A 17,248-nucleotide genomic window follows, 5' to 3' on the forward strand; every position below is an offset into this window, starting at 1 on the left:
CTGAGCTGCGACTGGCTCTCTGCTTATCTCTTTCCCCACCTGCACTGACTCGGAGGCCAGGGACCACGTCTTGGTCACTGTTGAATTCTCACGTTGAGTCTTGTGTCTCAAAACAGAGTGGGTATGCAATATGGTTTTTTATACAGCAAATGAAGTACTGAATGTTAGTTCTTCCTGACTGTATCAACATAGTTTGCATATTTAAAAAGTAACAGCTTTATTGAGATAATTCAAATACCATAAAGTTTGCCCTTTTTAACATACATAATTCAGTGGTTTTTAGTATAGTCACAGAGTCATGTTATCCATTGCCACTAATTTTAGACTATTTTCATCACTTCCCAAGAAATCCTCTCTATTCCATTCTCTCCTTAACTCCTGGCAGTCAAAAATCTACTGGCTGTATATGCCTTTGCTTATTCTGGACAGTACATATAAATTAAAATTACACACTGGTCTTTTTGTCTGATTTCTTTCACTTAGCATATTTTGAAGGTTCATTTATTTCATAGCATATATTATTACTTTGTTTCTTTTTATTTATTTTTAATATTTGATTGAGTAGATAAAGCACATTTCTTTAATGGAATTGGATTTTTTCTGCTTTTTTGCTATAATGACTAATGCTGTTATGAAATTCATGTATAAATTTTTGCGTGAGCATATGTCTCCAGTTTTCTTAGACTGAAATAATTTAGGAGTGGAATTGCTAGGTCATATGGCAATTCTATGTTTAACTTTTCAAGGAAGTGCCGAACTGCTGTCCAAAATAGCTGTACCATTTTACATTGCCACCAATAATATAAAGAGTTTTAATTTCTCCATATCTTCAATAAAACTTGATTCTGTCTGTCTTTTTTATTATGACCATCCTAGTGGGTATTATGGTTCTGTTTTGCATTTTTCTGATGACTAATGATGTTAAACATCTTTTCCTGTGCTTATTAACCAAACATATCTGTTTTTTTGAGAAATGTCTCTTCATTTCTTTTACTTATTTTTTAATTGGATTGCATGCTTTTTTAACAGTTTAATTCTAAGAGTTTTAAAATATATATTCTGATATGAGTTCTTTATCAGATATATGAGTTAGAAATATTTTTGCCCACTCTGTGGGTTGTTTTTTCACTCTCCTAATAGTATCTGTTGAATTATGAAAGTATTTAAGATTGATGAAGTCTGATTTATTTATTTTAACTTTGTTGCTTATTCTTTTGGTGACATGTCTTGTGCCAGAACCATTGTTGAAAAGACTATTTTTTCTCCATTGAATTTTCTTGTCAGCTTTGTAAAAAAATCAATTGACCTTATATGTAATAGATTATTTCTGAACTCTCAATTTTCTTTCATTGATTAGTCTTTCTTTGTGCCAGTATCATGCTGCTTGATTACTGTAGATTTATAGGAAGTTTTAAAATCAAGAAGTGTAAATTCCCCAACTTCACTCTTTTAAGATCATTTTGTCTATTCTTGGTCCCTTATATTCCCCTATGAATTTTAGGATCAGTTAATCAATTTCTTCAAAGAAGTCAGAAGAGATTTTAATAGAGATTATGTCGAATCTGTTGATTAGTTTTGTGAGTATTTCCATCTTGGCAATGTTCAGTCTTCTGATCCATGAACTTCAGATTGCTTTTCATTTATTTCTTTAACTTTCTTAAAATGATATTTTGTAGCTTTAAGTTAAAAATATTACACTTTACTAGTTAAGTTTATTCCTAAGTATTTTATTTTTAATGCTATTGTAAGTAAAATTTTAATTAATTTAAAATTGTCTTTTTAAATAGGAGGAGTGTTTACATTTTTAGAGGTTATGTAGACCTGTAACATCACACAAAACTGTGACTTCAATCTAGGGATCATACATACATACTAGATTTGCAAAGGACACTAAACCTACTTACCACTTTGAATAGAAGTAGAAAGCATTGCATTACCCAAAAGAAAGGATGGATATTAAGGAAGCAATATATATTTATATATAAACATTTATAAATATGAATGTATAAAGTAATATATTGATAAACTTTATTTTGAGTTGCATTAGCAAAACCATATGCTTCACAAAATATGTAACCAAATTCTGGCATTTTAAATACTGATTTTAAATACTTATCCTAATTAAATACACTTGTTAAACCTATTGATTATGTGGAAATTAACAAGTAAACCTTTGAGAAAATGTCCAGTTTCACTAGAAATGATTGCATTATGCTGTTATATAAGTCAGATGAAGAATTGGGTTTTTGAATACTGGAGTGGCAAAGTAGTCATCAAAATAATTATTAATACTATGCTTATTTATAGAGCAAGATAAAAAGAGCTAATTAAGAATGGTATGACTAGATATCAATTATCTTTGTGTTATATTTAAAATTTTCCCACATGTATAATAATCATAATGTTGAAGATACAACTTAATATGTGGGGAAAAAACCCTGTAATAGACGTATTAAATTGAGTGAGAATTTTGTAGTGCATACTGAAAATGATTAATTACAGTAGGGCCTTTAATTGGGAAATATTTTTGTAGCCCTTTTATCAGGAGTTATTAGAACTACACAGGAGAAAATTATTTTATAAAAAATAATGTCTTTAATTTATGTTTGGGAAGATTAAAGATTAAAAAATGTAGGCACACTCAGAAAATTTTGGTTTTGTGGTTATTGGTGCCTTTGTCTGCATTAATAACAGAATTTGACAGCAGAAGCTGGTTGATAGCTCATATTCTATAAAATGAACTGGATTGGGGCCTACAGAATCTATCACTGTTGGTGAACATTGTCAAGACAGGAATGGGCTATGGTTTTATCTCTGGAAGGTCTATCAATATAACTATCATCCGTTTGTTAGAACACATGTTTTAGACACAAATATCCTAATACCAGAATAATACCAAAGGAGAGGAAGACCTGTTTTAAAATATTTTTACTCATTATGAAAGATGCTATAATTTGTTAATATAGAAAAGCAAGAGGGCTGAATGATCTTTGTGTTTTATAGTATAGTTGTGAAAAATAACAAGTTTAATTTCTATTAATACTACCAATCTCAATTAGTATTATTTTTAATTTGGTATCATATCTAAAATAAATTTTGTCTCAAACACTAATGTATTTACAAGTACCTGACTCAAGTGTTTGCTACTGCTTCCTCTTTGGGGTGGATATTAGTTGGTTCCCAGACTTCAACTATGGTATCAAAACACAGTACAGTTCAGTTCAGTTCAGTTCAGTTGCTCAGTCGTGTCTGACTCTTCGCGACCCCATGAGTCGCAGCATGCCAGGCACCAACTCCTGGAGTTCACTCAGACTCAGGTCCATCGAGTCAGTCATGCCATCCAGCCATCTCATCCTCTGTCATCCCCTTCTCCTCTTGCCCTCAATCCCTCCCAGCATCAGAGTCTTTTCCAATGAGTCAAATCTTCGCATGAGGTGGCCAAACTACTGGAGTTTCAGCTGTAGCATCATTCCTTCCAAAGAAATCCCAGGGCTGATCTCCTTCAGAAGGGACTGGTTGGATCTCCTTGCAGTCCAAGGGACTCTCAAGAGTCTTCTCCAACATCACAGTTCAAAAGCATCAATTCTTCGGCGCTCAGCTTTCTTCACAGTCCAACTCTCACATCCATTTATGACCACAGGAAAAACCATAGCCTTGACCAGACGGACCTTTGCTGGCAAAGTAATGTCTCTGCTTTTGAATATGCTATCCAGGTTGGTCATAACTTTTCTTCCAAGGAGTAAGCGTCTTTTAATTTCATGGCTGCAGTCACCATCTGCAGTGATTTTGGAGCCCCCCAAAATAAACTCTGATACTGTTTCCACTGTTTCCCCATCTATTTCCCATGAAGTGATGGAACCGGATGCCATGATCTTTGTTTTCTGAATGTTGAGCTTTAAGCCAACTTTTTCACTCTCCACTTTCACCTTCATGAAGAGGCTTTTTAGTTCCTTTTCACTTTCTGCCATAAGGGTGGTGTCATCTGCATATCTAGTTATACATAATAGATTCCTTGATGAAATGCAGTCATGTATTTTTAACATGTTTACTGAATCATACATAGTTTTCTCCATTATATCACGAAATGTCACACATATTTCATGACTACATTGTTTTTTACTTAAAGAAAATTTACAGTTTTTAAAAGATGTGGTATTTTCATTGTCTTATAACTTTAATTTTTATTTATGAAAACATTTTTTCACTAGTTGAGTATTCAAAAAATTGATCAAGAAAAATGTAATGCTTAGCTTATAATGATGAATATTTATCTTCTGTAATGAGGCCTATCTGATTGAGTATATTTCTTTGTTAATAAGTCATTTCCTTCTAGAAAATAAAGTGCTTTGTGAATTAAAGAATTGAACATGTGGTTAGACAAGTTGACCTTTAAGGTCTCTACCAAATTTGAAGTTTAATGTGTCTGAGAATTTTTTTTTAGTGTCATTTTCTTCAACAGTAATATTATAAATCTATAGAAGCCCCAAACAAAATGCAATTTTGATTTTACAGTAATTAGCTTTGAAACATAACCTTCACAAAACATATTTTATTATCTTATAAGAGTCCATTAGGGTATAAAATCAATATTTTAGCCACTCAGTGGAGCATTTCATTTTTCTCAATATTTTTGAGAGAAGCCACTTTCAATTTAACTTTTTTCTTGCCTAATGGAATCTTATGCATAAATAAAATAACTTTTCTAAATCATTAAAAGCTAATAGAAAATTAACAGGGTTATGATAGATTGCTTTTCCTTTGTGGTGAACAGACAAGGTAAAACTAATAATCTTGAGTGCCCTTAGGACACATGAAGTACCATTTACTTTCTCAAGGGAGGATATTTGAAATAAAACATGCATGAATTCTCCACTTCACCTGAGGTGGGTTTGGTGGCCCTCTGCAAATGTTGAGCTTAGAGGCTATTCTTCTCTGCCCTCCACTATTCACACCACATTCAAGAAAGGAAAGCATCCTTAAGCAGTAGATACGTTTATGAAAACAATCTCAGTCACATAGTTCCCAAAGGGGAGGCAGTCTTAAGAGTGATGATAGAATGCTGCTGACAGTAAACAACTTGGGGGGCATATTTTGGTAAAAGATAGTTAGTTGTTACTACTTTCTCAGTAGATTCTCAATAGACTGCTATACTGGTGGAATTCACAGAATGGGTAAGAAAGCTTAACTTGAGTTGCATTAGTTTTCCACTGCTGTACAATAATTCCATGTTTAACAGCTTAAGATAAGAAAACATTTACTAGCTCACACAGTTCCTGTAGATTGGAAATTCAGAAGCAGCTTAGCTGGGTTTTTCTGGCTCAGGGTCTCTCATGAGTTTGTGGTCAAGGTGTCAGCTGGAGCTGCAGTCATCCGAAGGCTTGCCTGGGGCCAGACAATTCACTTTCTGGGTGACACCCTCACATGCATGGCAAGTCGGTGCTGGTTGTTGGCGGGAGGCCTCAGTTCCTTTCCATGGGGCTGCCGGAGAACTCTCATGATAGTTTAATTATTTCCCTGAAGTGAGCAATCCAAGAGAGAAAAAGATACAGGCCAAAATGTCACTGATGACCTAACCTCAGAAACCACATGCCATCATTTCTGGAATATATTATTGTTTACACAAATCAGCCCATTTAAAGTGGGAGAGAACTCCATGAGTGCATGATTCCAGGAGGTAAAGTTATTGGGGGGCATCTTGGAGCCAGGCTATCACAGGATATGGTGATTTTTCCTTTAACTTGTTATAGAGCTGGTCTTGGAAAAATAGTTTTTCATTTTGTTTTGTTTTAAACATTCCTTCAGCTCTTATCTCTGTGCCTCTTTGAGCAATCCTTTATTTCCAGATCTCAGCACTTTCAAGTTGGCTCCTTCTACCTCAGGGGTACCCCTCACATTCTTCCTTCCTCACAAATTCAATAAATATTTGAGGATGAATTGAGTGTCCATCATTGTTTGTCCACATCAATGAGCAAAATCACTCTGTTCATAGAGCTTACCTTTTATATAGAAGCTGCTTGTCATAGTAAATTGTTGATCTATAATTTCTGTTTTTTTTCCTATAGCATTTGTGAGATTTGATGCTATTTCCAGGTAGATGATGTCAGAATTGATTTGACTTATAGGAGAAACAGCTAGTACTCCAGAATTTCTTTGTGGTTTAGGAAACCCCTTTTGCCCTGACCCCACATTGGAATTGGGTCCAGAACCTTTAGTAAAGCAATTTAAGGTAAGGGGTCAATGACTGGCAAAATTCCTTTAAAATAACACTTTGGTTTTAATAGAGGTATTCTATGGTCTAATTCAAAAGAGTGAGATGGAACCCTAAGGCCTTGACACAGAAATCCTACTAGGGGATCTCACTCATTTGTATCAATTTCATTGCTTTACGCCTACTTTTGTTCAATGGAAACATCATCATCAAGCTGTCTCACTCAGCATGGTCTTTTCCCCAATGTGAAAATGCAAGGCTGAGGGGCATAAGTGAATCTGAATGTTAAACAGAGGCAAAACCATTCATATAGTTGTCACTATGGACACATGAGGAGTGTCAGAGATTAAAGTAGCTAGTTTTGCCATTTCCTTTCAAAATTGACACAGTGAGATTTGAATTTCCCCAAATATGGTAGAAAGACTTGAAAGACTTGATTCATTGTTTATATGTGTATTTATATCCTAGCCAGTATTTCAGGGCATTTATATCTGAGTTTAGCTCTAACAGGTTTCTTTCCATAGGACTTTTCTTTTTTTTTTTTTTCCATTTTAAAGCTGTTTAGATCAATGCATCTTTCTCCAAATGTCAGATTGGTCAAAATCAAGGAGGTAAATGGAAAGTAATGACACTCATCAAGTTGATGATGTGAATGATTTATTGGCCCCAATCCTTTAATACTTTCATAAAGTCAGGGAAAGAAACTCTGGGCTCTTATTATGGTAAACTGTCCTGTCAGCATTCAGTGATTTATTACAAACCTGTGGCTAGGATTAGGATATTATAAATGGGGGGAAAATGGAAGGCTCATTAATATTTTATACCCACAGGTGGAAGACATGCAGTGGGCCAATAGAGAGCACACTCACCCGGCGTCGGTCTGCAGCCTGCCCTGTAAGCCCGGTGAGAGGAAGAAGACAGTGAAAGGAGTCCCTTGCTGCTGGCACTGCGAGCGCTGTGAAGGTTACAACTACCAGGTAGATGAGCTGTCCTGTGAACTCTGCCCTTTGGATCAGAGACCCAACGTCAACCGCACAGGCTGCCAGCTAATCCCCATCATCAAACTCGAGTGGCATTCTCCCTGGGCGGTGGTGCCTGTGTTCGTTGCCATCTTGGGAATCATCGCCACCACCTTTGTGATCGTGACATTTGTCCGCTATAACGACACGCCTATCGTGAGGGCTTCGGGCCGCGAACTTAGTTACGTGCTCCTCACGGGGATTTTTCTCTGTTATTCAATCACCTTTTTGATGATTGCAGCACCAGATACCATCATCTGCTCCTTCCGGCGGATCTTCCTAGGACTCGGCATGTGTTTCAGCTATGCAGCACTCCTGACCAAAACAAACCGAATCCACCGAATATTTGAGCAGGGGAAGAAATCTGTCACAGCACCTAAGTTTATCAGTCCTGCATCCCAGCTGGTGATCACCTTCAGCCTGATCTCCATCCAGCTCCTGGGAGTGTGTGTCTGGTTTGTTGTGGACCCACCACACATCATCATAGACTATGGAGAACAGAGGACTCTAGATCCGGAGAACGCCAGGGGAGTGCTCAAGTGCGACATCTCTGATCTCTCGCTCATTTGTTCACTGGGCTACAGTATTCTCTTGATGGTTACTTGTACTGTCTATGCCATTAAAACAAGAGGAGTTCCAGAGACTTTCAATGAAGCCAAACCCATTGGATTTACCATGTATACCACCTGCATCATTTGGTTAGCTTTTATCCCCATCTTTTTTGGTACAGCCCAGTCAGCAGAAAAGGTAAGAAATGCATTTGCCAATCGTTTTCCTGGATTTAATTTCTTCCTTTAGGATGTTTCCCCTTCTTTCTCATTGGCTCACTTATATTCTTCCAAGAATCCTGGTGTGTTATATATATGCAAGGTCGCTTTGCTCTGAATATTTGTAGACTGAAGCTGATTTTCCATGAAAAACATTTTAATGTGTTTTCCTTGGTGAGGTTGAAGATTGACAGAGCTCACATCACTTTCTTGGTCCTTTCTTCCAGCTCTGTTATCAACTAACATAGATGTTATTTTCCAAATGTTAAAAGAGGAAAGGAGAAAGGGCAGACATGATTCAGAGGAGTGAGCTATGCCAGAGGTATCTCAATGCATGACAAATGCCTCCTTTTCTGGTTCTAATGTGACTCTGAAAGAAAGCTATTTCTTAATAATCATGATGGTTTTAATCATAGAAGCAAACTTCAACAATACAAAGAAATTAAATGGCTTAGTTCAATCTGAACCATCTTACTATGTCTCTTTAGTCTCCATTCTTATCATTTTTCCATATGTAGAGGATGGTGGGGAGGGTTTAAGAAGCAATGGATAATTATATAATACAGTTTATATTTTTTTAGAAGTTGAAGATCATTTGAATTTCCCCAAATCATTTTATTTTGTTACTAATCTTCCATAAACTTCTCCATATAAAACACTGCATGTAAAGAACATCTGTGTTTGAAAGGAAATATGTGCTGAACTGGGTGTGTATGTATGTATGTATAGAAAAGCAGAGGATTAATGTTAACCATGAATTCAAGGTTCGGGTGGTGTGCCGGAGACAGACAGCTTATAAAACAAAGGCAAATGCTACCGTTCTAAAGGGATAGCTCTTCAGCCTTAATTGTATACGAGAAAGTTCTTTCTTGGTGTAAAGATGTAAAGATTGTCCCATTCTCTATCATTAGAAGTCATGAGGAAGTCAAAACATCTGGGGTGGGGTTGGGAGTGGCGATTTTATTCCCTGGGTTCTAACATTCCAAGTAAGGTCCTGCATAACTCTTAAAATTTCAACTAATTCAGAGGAAAAATACTCAACAAGAGCATGGAGAGCTCATTAGTATGAGCATTCATCCCTTACTCAATCAATGTGGTCTTCAACTTTGAAAGATAAAAAACGTACTTCAGGAAATGCGCCAGTGAATAGAGCAACTTTGCCGTGGGTTCCAGACCGGTGACCTTTCTTGACTTGACTGATCTGATGGAAGTCCTTGAGAGTGGCAGGAAAGTAAAGTAAGACAGTTTGGGGCTCTAAACCTAACAACTAGAAAACATTATATTTTGGCATATGCAGATGGGAATCTATTAGGATCAAACTTGTAAATTTTACTTAGGAAGAAATTTGTGTCTCTGAACGTTTATTAGATCTGTTTGGCCATGGTTAGTTGGACTAGTCGGGAAAAACATTTTTCAGGGTCTGGAAATGTCCACATTATGTGAATTATTAATAACATCAATTTAAGTGGTACTTGTATTTGTGTTTGAATATATACTTCTTTTTTAAATATATTGTTTTACCTGGAGAAAGCCAGAGAGTTTATTTTGCTTTCTTGTGGATAACAGATTTTTTCCGCTGTGCTGGGTCTTTGTTGTTGCTTGGACTCTTCTTTAGTTGCTGTGAGTAGGGGCTACTCTCTAGTTGGGATACCCAGACCTCTCATTGTGGTGGCTTCTCTTGTTGCGGAGCACAGGCTCTAGGCACATGGACTTCAGTAGTTGTGGCTCCCGGACTCTAGAGCACAGGCTCAATAGTTGTGGCGTAGGGGGAACCCAGTTGGTCCACGACATGTGGGATCTTCCCCGATCACGGATTGAACCTTTGTCTTCTGCACTGGAACGCAAATTCTTTACCATTGAGCCAGCAGGGAAGCCCAACAATAAATATACAACCAAACAAAATCTCCTGAGCTCTGACATCTAACTCCTTTTTTTTTTTTTGCTTTCACTCCCTTTACATTTTATAAATGACAGCCTGCTCTTACTTTTCATGTTGTGACTTCAAGGGCTTGGGGAAGCAAATATAAGTGCATATAAGATGTTATTTCTATTTAGACAACTCTTTCAGTGACTTGATTTTTAGAATAAATAAAATCATGGTCCTATATCAAGCTATTGAACACCTTCATAGTAATTCAAACATGGATCATGCTAAGTTTTTTTTTTTTTTTTTTAAGGTAATTGAAAAAAAAAAAGAAAGACCACTGAATCTCAGATCAGAAATTCTGCAGAGTTGCAGCTGTCCCCTGAGGAGCAGTGGTGGAGATAGTAAGAGACATTTCAGGATGAAATGGACACATGAACAAGTCAGGGGGTGGAGGCTGCCCAGTGCTGCAGGGACTATGGGAGTTGTACCACTCCATCCAAGAACCTGGAGTTTATGTACATACTTATGGATGTATCAGTGCTTCCCGAGAGATGACTGAATACTAGCTAGCCAGAATTCCTTTTCCTCTTTTAGCTTTGTGGAATCATAGTAAGTCAAAGAAGCACAATGTAAGACCAATTTATAAAATATGCTAATTGGAATTGTTTTGTATTGATAATATGATTGAATGTGGAGATGACTGAAGCAATCAGGATGAAACACTAATTTTAGGAGTTTTCAGAACATTGGAAAGTGCTCAAATTGTTTAGTTAGGCTTGGAGATGCTTAATTTAGACCAGCTCTACATCAAGAGCTATTATATGATAAGTAGCTGAGATTTACTACTGAAGTATTTTGTATAATACACTTATGTGTCATCCTAACACTTCACATTCAAATTTGTCTCCTGCTATTCTCTGTCAAAGTATCTCTAATTATTCAAAACAATACACAAAATGTTTGAAACTGTTTATTTTTTTTTTGCATTGCTAAAATTACTGACACAGATATTAAAAGTGAATAAAACATTTATATCTCTAAAGGCAGGCTTTCTCTAAGTTTTATTGACTTTGGAAGACCAAAGAGTGGGTCAGTTCTCCGCTCTCATTTATAATGCTCAGCCAGTTAACTCCGTGTTATCGGCTTGAAGTATTCACAACAGTCAGGCGGCACACACAGCCATTAATTCAGCAGATCCTTATTGAGCATTGTGCTAATTATTGAGCCATGTCAGTCTGCTTCCCAGAGCCTTCCCTGTACAAAGGCCCAGCCTGGCTCCCAGCCGATGCCGTCTGACGCCTGCCAGCTCCAGCAAGTGCCAGGCTCAAGGGCAGGAGAAAATCAGGCTCAAGGGCAGGGGGAGGTGGTGAGGAGTCAGATGTGAGATGAGAAAGCCAAAAAAGAGCTATGCATCCTGTGACACAGAATTTATGATGTGGAAGATAGCAGAAGAGCAAAATTTCTTCCAGTATGCTTTGAATACTGGAAATGACAACCCACTCCAGTATTCTTGCCTGGAAAATTCCATGGACAGAGGGACCTGATGGGTTACAGTCAGGGTTGCAAAGAGTCAGACACGACAGCTACTAACACTAACATACCATGCATTGAATTCTGTTTCATAGAGACATATCTATAGGAGAAAACCCATCTAGCCACATAGGTCTCTCTGAAATTATTATAGAAGTAGGAATTAAAAGTAAAATTAGTTGAATAATTTAAACAGATGTTTTAGAAAATCTCTGAGTAAAATCAAGTTATAAAGGGATTTTTGTATCATTCATGAGGAAAGAAAGCTCTCTGAAGTATATCTTCATTCAATGACAAAACATCATTTAAATTTCCCCGCATCCTTTTTCTTTCAGATTTTAAAATCAAGGTGAATCATACTTTTTCCTAATACATTTTAGTGACATCATTTATTAGCTTTGTACCTAGTGCTGCATTCTACTAAATCATAGTTTAAATACACTTTTTTTTTTTTCTATAAAAAATCAGCCTGAGGGGAGGGGCGGAGACACTGAGGCATGGACAGGGACCAACGTGAACTTTCATAATTAGGTTGAAAAAACAAAAATTAAAAATATAATTAATGTAATAGTCAGGAAGAGAATACTCAAGGGTGGTTTAGGGTTGTTAGGATGGCAGAAATCTCTTACATACATATTTTACCATCTCTAATTGGGTTCACAAAGCCTAGATAATCAGACAAAGGTTATGACACTGCCAAGCTCCAAGGAACACAGTGCTTCAACCAGAGCATAGGGTGGAAACAAAACAAAATACCCTAAAGACAGGAAAGAAAATAAAGCTCCAAAGTGTCAAACAGCCCATATGTCCTGAACCAACCTTTCTTCCTTCACCTGGATGAGTCGTGCAGCCTCTATCTAGTAGCCTAAGTCAGAAACCTGGTGTTATGTTAGACCCCTCCATCTACTCACATTCACCCCTTTATTTCCTCTTCTCACCTTCAAATGTCATCCTTTATTAATTCATGGAGGGCAACTTGTGTCTGTCTGATGTGTATCTGAATGAATACATCTCTTAACATTACACATTACATTTGTGTAATATGCTCTCGACAAATGCCTATTGAATGAGGGAATGGAGTGCCTTCCTTGCACATTAATAACATGATATAATAATAAAAATGCTTGCTTGTTATTTTATTATTTAAGTTAGAGCATGCCATAATGGTAACTTTATATAGTGATCATATTGTGATTCCCATTATAACTTTTTTTTCCTGAAAAATATTTTTCCTTGAATGATGGGCCAAGTGCATTTCTTTAAAAATTTTTGTCAGTATCACTTATTGTGATATAGGACTGCTAAATATTTAGGGAGAAATATAAAAAGGAATTCTTAAAGTTGTCCTTAGTTCTGTCTAAAATGCACAAATCAAAGGAGAATTGATGCTGTCTTCCCAGATGCTTTTTGCATGACAAAAGCATTTCCCTTATGCTTCCACTCAATCTGTTGATAAGAGCAGAAGAGGGCAGGGATGCAGAGGTGATGAGTGGAGACAGGAAGAGTGTGAACTCTGGAGTGGGAGGATGTGGGTTCAAATTCTGAAGCTCTGCTGAATTAGCTGAGAAAATGCAGTGAAGTGGCTCCATTTGTGCAGATAGGAATACATTCCCTGGAGAATGCAAACACAGATATAAAGCAACATGAAGCATTTGCCTGCCATCTGTGCCCAGCCCTATTCATAAACTAAGGCAGACTTGACTTCGTACCATCTAGGAAAGGGCAGGAAGGTGATTGACTTAAAAAAATCCTCTCGTCCCATTATGGTATGTTTTTGTATTAATAGATACCTCATGGTAGTTTTGAGGAGGGCATGGCAACCCACTCCAATATTCTTGCCTGGAGAACCTCATGGACAGAGGAGTCTGGCAGGCTACAGTCCATAGGGTCGCAAAGAGTTAGACACTACTGAAGTGACTCAGCACACACACAAGCATGGTAGTTTTGCTGAGAGTTACATGCTATGAGTCACAAGATGTATTTAGCACATGATAGGCAATCAACAGAAGTTGGCTGTATTTCATGAGGGCAGAAATCATATTTTATCTTGCTCACTATCATATCCTTGACACCTAGCATAAAACGGCTTGGAATGGGTTCTCCAGAAATATTTGTTTAATGATTAAATGCATTTAAAATTATCCAGATAATTGCATTAATTTCTCCAGCCATTTAGACCATGTCTGTGGAGCATCCCAACCAGATGTACTTTTTCAAACACAGGTAAATCACATAAGATTGCCTGAGGGTAAATCACATAAGATTACAGAAGTTAAGAATCTTCAGGACTAGGAAGAGAGAGAAAAGAGTGTTGTTGCTCTGAGGCAATATGTAACTGCTTTCATATATTCAGCAGAAAATACTAGAAGAAAGGCAAGTGTCATCAGAAACTGGTTGCTAAAATACTTGGGTTAAAACTGAAAAGTGAATAACTCTAACAAGAGTTGTGCGAGGTGGTTCTGAAAACAATGATAAAGTCCCTGCTTTGAGAAGTAATACAGATGAGAAAAAACAGCCTGAAAACCTGAGCTAAGAGTGTCAATATAACCTAGACAGCAATGGAAGTAATTTTCAGAGGAGATCAGACCAACCATAACTGTCTCCTAACTTTTTCTCCATTTCTGTGGAAAGAAAGGAAGGAAAACAGTGATCAGTATCCATCTTGTGTGTCTGCAATTATCATTAACTTTACAGAGTTTTCTTTCCTTGTTCACTTACAGTCATTTGAAGCTGATTCCTTTAAAGGTTTCACAGTGTCCCACATTACAGAACAATTTCAGGTGTTATGGGAGATTCTGTCTAATCAAGATTAATCATACCAGCTTGTTACAGCCAACTCTGAAAGGAAAAAAAGAGAGAGAGAAACAAACAAAAAAGGCTGGAAAAGAAAACATTTATGGTAGCTCATTTATGCATTTGCTAGTGGCTCAGTCTGTTAAGAATTTGCCCTGCAATGCGGGAGACCCGGGTTCCATTCCTGGGTTGGGTAGATCCCCTGGAGAAGAGAATGGCAACCCACTCCAGTGATCTTGCCTGGAAAATTCCATGGACAGAGGAGCCTGGCAGGCTACAGTCTATGGGTCACAGAGAGTCAGACACGACCGAGTGACTAACACACACTTTATACACTCAGTAAAAATGATATACTTGTGAAGATATAGAAGAAAGCAATGAAATTGAGGAGATTCTGAGGCACACTGTGTGTGCTAAGTTGCTTTGGTCGTGCCTGACTCTGTGCAACCCCGTGGACTGTAGCCCGCCAGGCTCCTATGTCCCTGGGATTCTCCAGGCAAGAATACCGGAGTGAGTTGCTATGCCCTCCTCCAGGGGATTTTCCCAACCCAGGGATCGAACTCACCTCTCTTATGTCTCCTGCACTGGTAGGCAGGTTTTTTTACCAGTACCACCACCCAGGAAGCCCCAAGGCACAATGTAAGCAAGCCTAAGTAACCCTTCTAGAAAAGACTGCCGTAGCCAGGCTTACTACTTTTTTTTTTCCCCCATTTGTTCTGCATATTACTGCTGCAAAATATTACCAACTTAGACATGTAGGGAAACTCATTGTAGGGGTGCCTATTTTATTAGATGCCAAAAAGAAATATTTGTGCAATGAACCTAGCCTAGATTCCATGATCCCACTTTTTTGGGTGGCTTAGAGGAAGCTGTGTGGTTTGGGGCTACTTAATTTAAGCATTTGGCTATTGGCGAGGTTTGCACCTCCATCTTTCTCTTTTTTAATTGAAATTGAGTTTACAAAACTTTGAATTTTCTATGTCCATTACAATAAATTATTAATTAACACTTAAATAGTCAACCTGGAAGTTTAGTCTTCAAGCTTGCATATCTCACTAAAATGGTTTAGCTTTCTTAATATCTTTGAAATGCTGGAGAACTAGATTTGATTTAGCCCCAAATGTGAATATTTTCTGAGATATAGTGACCATGACTTTATTTCAAAATGTTTAGCAGGAATGCCATACAGACTTATTTTTTTCTCTATAGGCAGAACTTTAATGACAACCCAGACTGTTGATGGTACAGAATGCAGTGACTAATTTACTTATGTAACTTCAAATTGCATTTTCCATGATTCAGTAGCTGCTTATATCTCATGGAGCACACAGGGTGCCAGGAAGAGCAGATTGCAAGCAAATAGTTCCTTTTGGCTGTAACCATATATCCATTTTTATGTTGGGAAGTTTTTTACAGTCTCTAAATGCAGTATCACATGGATTGGTACCATCCACCTCATAGTGCAGAGAAATAGTTAACCAAATATTAGTATGAATTCCAGGCTATTTAAAGCAAATGCAAAGCAGACTTATGTGCATCATTTAAAGAAATATCAAAAAATAGTCTGGTTTCTGGTTCAAGATATTACCTGGCACAAATATATGTAAGACTCTTGAGAGTCCCTTGGACTGCAAGGAGATCCAACCAGTCCGTTCTGAAGGAGATCAGCCCTGGGATTTCTTTGGAAGGAATGATGCTAAAGCTGAAACTCCAGTACTTTGGCTACCTCATGCGAAGAGTTGACTCATTGGAAAAGACTCTGATGCTGGGAGGGGTTGGGGGCAGGAGGAGAAGGGGACGACAGAGGATGAGATGGCTTGATGGCATCGCTGACTCGATGGACGTGAGTCTGAGTGAACTCTGGGAGTTGGTGATGGACAGGGAGGCCTGGCGTGCTGTGATTCATGGGGTCGCAAAGAGTTGGACATGACTGAGCGACTGATCTGATCTGATCTGATATATATATTTCCTCTAAGGTGATAATGAAATGAAAAAAAAGAAAGAGAGAAAAGGAAACTAAAATAAAGGAAGAAAAGAGAGATGGGAGAGAGAAAGAAGGAGGAAGAGGTGGAGGGAGACAGAGAGATCGTTACCTTTTCTGAGAAATTGTGGATTTAGTTCCAGACCACCACAATAAAGCAAGTCACCTAGATTTTTCTTTTTTTGTTTCCCAGTGCATATAAAGGTTCTGTTTATACTATAGACTATTATCTTTGCAATATTGTCATATCTAAAAAAATGTTTATTACTTAATTAAAAATACTTTATGGCTAAAACATGCTGTCATCTGAGCCTTGGGCTAATCATGTCTTTTGGTTGGTAGAGGGTCTTGCCTTGATGCCAAGGGCTGCTGGATAATCAGGGTAGTGGCTGATGAAAATTGGGGGTAGGCGATGGCAATTTCTTAAAATAAGACAGCAGTGAAACTTGCCTCATTGATTGACTCTTCCTTTCAATGCTGTTTGATAGCATTTAATCCAGGGTAGAACTTCTTTCAAAATGGGAGTCAATCCTCTCAAACCCTACTGCTGTTTTATCAATTAAATTTATGTAATATTCTAAATCTTTTGCTGTCATTTCAACAAGCTTCACAGCATCTTCACTAAGAGCAGATCCTATTTAAGAAATCACTTTCTTTGCTCATCCATAAGAAACAACTCCTTAGCCATTAAAGTTTTATTGTAAGAGTGCAGCAATTCATTCACCTCTTCAGGATCCATTTCTGTTTTTTTTTTTTCTTAATTTTTATTTTCAGTACATTAAATTAAGTCATGTACATGACTAAAAAAATTACATTTTTTCCTTTTTAACAAAGTATAACATAAAAAAAAACCAAAACAGAATACTTGACATTTACAATTCAAAATCAAATCAAATTAGAATATTAAATATTTACAAAACTACATCTTTTAAAAGCACTTACAAAATTACATGCAATTTTATAGAAATGGCATAAAAGAATGACTCAAAAATGGGAGAATTTTCCTTTAGTCCTAAAAAGAAAATATATCCAATACAAGCTGTGAAGATTCTTGAGTATAAGAGGACTTCAGTTTCAGCACCA

General features: G+C 37.2%; 1 protein-coding gene across 4 annotated transcripts in view; it reads left to right on the top strand.

Moving 5' to 3' along the window:
• Positions 1–17,248, top strand: part of GRM8 (glutamate metabotropic receptor 8) — an 850,006-nt gene that overhangs the window by 725,423 nt on the left and 107,335 nt on the right. For all 4 annotated transcript variants that reach the window (XM_027539090.1, XM_027539089.1, XM_027539092.1 and 1 more), the window contains exon 9: positions 7,039–7,974. In XM_027539090.1, the coding sequence (XP_027394891.1) occupies positions 7,039–7,974 (936 nt within the window). The remainder of the gene's footprint in view (positions 1–7,038; positions 7,975–17,248) is intronic.

This window comes from Bos indicus x Bos taurus, chromosome 4 (assembly GCF_003369695.1).
Source record: "Bos indicus x Bos taurus breed Angus x Brahman F1 hybrid chromosome 4, Bos_hybrid_MaternalHap_v2.0, whole genome shotgun sequence".
Lineage (NCBI taxonomy): Eukaryota > Metazoa > Chordata > Mammalia > Artiodactyla > Bovidae > Bos > Bos indicus x Bos taurus.